At 35.6% G+C, this 4,264-nt stretch overlaps 1 protein-coding gene across 1 annotated transcript; it reads left to right on the top strand.

Annotated features, from left to right (window-relative positions):
• The first annotated feature begins 488 nt into the window (after nt 1-488).
• Nucleotides 489-4,057, top strand: LOC107899232 (receptor-like protein EIX1). Its single transcript, XM_016825231.1, has 3 exons — nt 489-626; nt 1,330-3,950; nt 4,048-4,057. The coding sequence occupies exons 1-3, from the start codon at nt 489-491 to the stop codon at nt 4,055-4,057; spliced, it is 2,769 nt and encodes a 922-aa protein (XP_016680720.1).
• Nucleotides 4,058-4,264: the final 207 nt, after the last annotated feature.

Genomic DNA, 4,264 nt, shown 5'->3' with positions numbered 1-4,264 from the left:
GTAATGTTAACCCTACGTTAAGTTCTTTATCAACTTTTGTTATTGGTATATAAAAATATTGTGAAATAATTTCCCTGAACAACATATGTGCATTATTTAAATTTTTGGCCTTCTTCTCCTTCATTAGTCTCTGGTCTCCACCGTGTCCGTCACTGATAACTTTCAAAAGCTTTTGATTTTCTAGTTCAAATAATGTTCCCAGTTCATTCTAAAAACCATTCTGTACAAAAAAGAATTATATAAATATATATAATTTTTTCAAAAGAAATGAGTTTATGAGTGTAAAAAATATATTACACTTCGGGTCAAGCTTGGATTTTATCTAACATCAACATATAAATAGAAATTATTCATCAACGGAATAGTATTGTAAAAGCTCATGTCTTGTATGGTAAACTCATCATCCCCCATTAAATTATAAGATAAACTGAAAAATTAAATCAATATAACAGATATGAAGTTAAAATTTAAGAGGTGGGGATTAGTTGATGGTGGCGGAGGAGGAAAACAAAAAGGCTTTAAGAGATGTGGGGTTGATTGATGGTGGTGCTAGATACCGAGAAAGTGAGGGAAAATTGAAAGGGCGGTTAGCAAAAGAAAGAAAGAAAAAAGATGGAAGTGTAGAAGTAAACCCAGAAAAAGAAAGAAAAATATAAAATAAAATAAAAAAGGAATAAAGATACAAGAGGAGCGTCATGTGGTGGCGCACAATTGGTCACTAGTACTATGTTAGCAAAAAAGTTGAGATATATCAATTTGGGATAAAAAAGTCAGTCTTACAGAAATGAATAAGTTTATGTACTAATTTTATATATCTGAATTGGCTTTGTTGTTGGAGTTTGTTTTTAGCTGCATAGCTGATGCTAATTGTTTAAGTATTCTTCATATTGATTTTATTATTAAAAAAATTAACTTTTTACTAATTTTTTATATTATTTTAAAATTTCCCATCGATGTAGTTTCAGAAAAAAAAAACTCATTGATTAAAGAATATAAAAAAAAAAGAATGAAAGCAAAACAGGCCTAATCCTCAATTAGAGAGATAATAGTATCAATACCCATAATTGATTTGCTACAATTACTTTTCTTATTTTCTTGCTTCATGTGAAACAATCTTAAATAATTAAATACATCCATATAGTATGAATGCTCATATTCCAGTCAAGCTGGGTCTTTATAAAGAGGCCTTTCCTCAGCTATTAGCATTCAGAATTACAACAACAAAACACAATCTCATTTGCTCTTGCTTCATATTTCATGATTCCGATGTCAAGTATGAGGTCTCATAAACTTGTTTTATTTTTTGCAATATCCTGTCTTCTTCTTCAGGAGAAATGCACCGATGCTAGCCAGTGCAACGAGAGTGTGAGAAGAGCGCTACTTGAATTTAAGTACAGCCTTCAAGCTATGTATTCTACAGGCTACGACGCCCTTTCTTCATGGATAAGTGAGGAGGAGTGCTGTCTTTGGGATGGCGTTTATTGCAACAGCTTTACAGGATACGTTGAAATGCTCGATTTTAGCGACCAATCTCTGGTTGTAGCAGGTACAGTTAGCCCTTCACTGCTTAAACTACATCATTTGACTTCTTTAAATTTCAGTAGTAATGATTTTAATGGAAGTCTCATCCCAGAGTTTTTTGGTTCTCTGGAAAAATTGAAATTACTGGATCTCTCTAATGCTAATTTTAGAGGTCCAATTCCTTCTCAACTTGGAAATCTTTCAATGTTGGAGACTCTCAGTTTGGGTGGCAACGGTAGAGTTTTAAATGTTGGAAAACTTGAGTGGCTTTCCCATCTTTCACGTTTGAAAGAGGTTGATCTCAGTTTCACTAACCTGAGCAATGCCAATGATTGGTCTCAAGTCATTACCCACCTTCCTTTGCTCCAAAAACTAAGTCTAAGACATTGTGATCTTCCAAGCATATCTTCTTCATCACTTTCCCTTGCCAACTCTTCTACATCTCTCACCTATCTCGATCTCTCTGATAATAATCTCCCTTCTTCTGCCATATATCCATGGTTGTTTAACGTTAGCAGCAACCTTGTTTCACTTGACCTCTCAAGTAACCAGTTGAAAGGTCCAATTCCAGAAGCTTTTGGGAACATGAAGGCTATTCAAGAACTTTATCTGAGTGATAATCTTTTGGTTCTAGCTGAGAATCAAGTTAGGGGCGATTCTGGGTTGAATGAAATCGGAAAACTACCAGATTTTAGCGTTCTAGATCTTGGGTACAACCTTTTAAATGGATCCATAAGCAAAAGCTTTGGACAACTTTCCAACCTGCATGTCTTGCGGCTTGCAGGGAATTCTTTTGATGGTGATGTGATTTCCGAAGCTCATTTCTCAAATTTCACCAATTTACAGGTCTTGGATTTATCCTACACTTCTTTGACTTTAAAATTCAACACAGGATGGATTCCTCCTTTTCAATTGAGTCAAATAAAGCTTTGCTCTTGCAAGTTAGGGCCTCGTTTCCCAGATTGGCTACGGACTCAAATGGACGTCCGTCCGGGTTTGGAATACCTTGATATTTCTGCTTCAGGAATTTCGGATTCTCTTCCCTACTGGTTTCGGGACTCATTATACGGATTAGATTTCATAAACATGTCTTTCAATCAAATCAGTGGTACTTTTCTAAATAAATCTATCCCCGTAAGATATCTAGATCTAAGCTCTAATAATTTCTCAGGACCATTGCCAAGTTTTTCCTCACTCTTCCTGGAGAGCATTAACCTTTCGAGAAATAAGTTTACTGGTTCAGTATCTCGAATTTGCAATATTACAGCCGAACTTTTGGAATTGCTTGATCTCTCAAATAATCTATTTTCTGGACTGGTTCCTGATTGTTTTAAAAGATTATGGTCTTTAACAGCTTTGAATTTGGCTGATAATAGTTTCACAGGCTCACTTCCAAGCTCCTTGGGATTTCTGACTCCTCTTCAAATGCTCAGTTTACGCGGTAATAAATTCTCAGGAGAATTACCTTCATCTATACAGAATTGTACCAAGTTAAAATTTTTGGACTTGAGTGATAATGAATTGTCAGGAGAAGTACCTATGTGGATCGGCCAAAGTCTTTCACGGTTAGTTTTTCTTAGCCTTCAAAGGAACCAATTCAGGGGAAGGATTCCCCATCAACTTTGTGGATTGAAATATTTACAAATATTGGACCTCTCTGTAAATAAAATCTCTGATACCATACCACCATGCATCAATAATTTCACTTCCATGGCAGAAAAAGTGAGTTTAGATCGAAGGATTGAGCATCACCTCTCAGATGAAGGGATTTTTGTATCTTTCATTCGGTTTAGGTATGTTGACGAGGCATTGTTTACATGGAAGGGAACAAAGCAATGCTATCCACAACTTGGACTGCTACTAGCCATTGATCTCTCTTGTAACAAATTAACAGGAGAGATCCCTGAAGAATTAAATTGTCTTCAAGAACTGGTTGCATTGAACTTGTCAAGAAACTTTTTGACCGGAAAAATTCCTCAAAAGATTGGGCATCTAAGACAACTAGAGGTGCTTGACCTGTCAGGAAACAAGTTTTCAGGAAATATCCCAACGAGCTTGTCTGAATTAACATTTCTAAGTACCTTGGACTTGTCTTATAATGACTTGTCTGGAAAAATTCCAACCAGCACTCAACTACAGAGCTTTGATCCTTCATCATTTTCCCATAATAGAGGACTTTGTGGTTCTCCTGTTTCACCGAATTGCTCAATCGTGGAACCACCTCCTAGCAAACCTGCAGTAGGAGGTGAAGAAGATTCTGATGTGGTCATGAAATGGTTTTACACTGGCATGGGACTTGGATTTGCTGTGGGTTTCTGGGGGTTTTGCAGTGTTGTGTTCTTCAAGCGTTCATGGAGGCATTCATATTATCGTTACCTGGATAATGCAAAGGATTGGGTTTACGTTTCATTTGTTCTGCTGAAAGCAAGGTTAGTGAGGAGAACCAAAGCTCTTTCAACAAGTTGCACAAGGTAATAGATTTACTTTCTTCACTTCTTAACAAAGTTCTATATGATTGCCTTTCAGGTCTGATTAGAACAGCAACTGAAGGTGATATTTCCTGCACCTGAGAAAATCTTAATAAAAAAGTTTATAAAGTAATACATGTTTGTCTTTTTGATGATTTCTAATTTCTATATATTTAGAAATTTGTGATGCCTTTCTTTGATTTTCTTCTATCTTATATTTGATTTGTATATTTCTTTTCTATCAAAAGTAATTTTATCCAAACAAAAACATTCCT

Source organism: Gossypium hirsutum, chromosome D05 (assembly GCF_007990345.1).
Source record: "Gossypium hirsutum isolate 1008001.06 chromosome D05, Gossypium_hirsutum_v2.1, whole genome shotgun sequence".
Lineage (NCBI taxonomy): Eukaryota > Viridiplantae > Streptophyta > Magnoliopsida > Malvales > Malvaceae > Gossypium > Gossypium hirsutum.
The sequence above is the reverse complement of the archived record's forward strand: the minus strand, read 5'-3'. Positions and strand labels throughout refer to the sequence as shown.

What these genes read in the sequence shown, in the direction of transcription:
- LOC107899232 (XM_016825231.1), top strand. Translation starts at nt 489, where the DNA reads ATGGTGGCGGAGGAGGAAAACAAAAAGGCTTTAAGAGATGTGGGGTTG. An exon ending in AAAAAGATGGAAGTGTAGAA is followed by an intron (nt 627 to 1,329) that starts GTAAACCCAGAA and finishes CTTCTTCTTCAG; the next exon opens with GAGAAATGCACCGATGCTAG.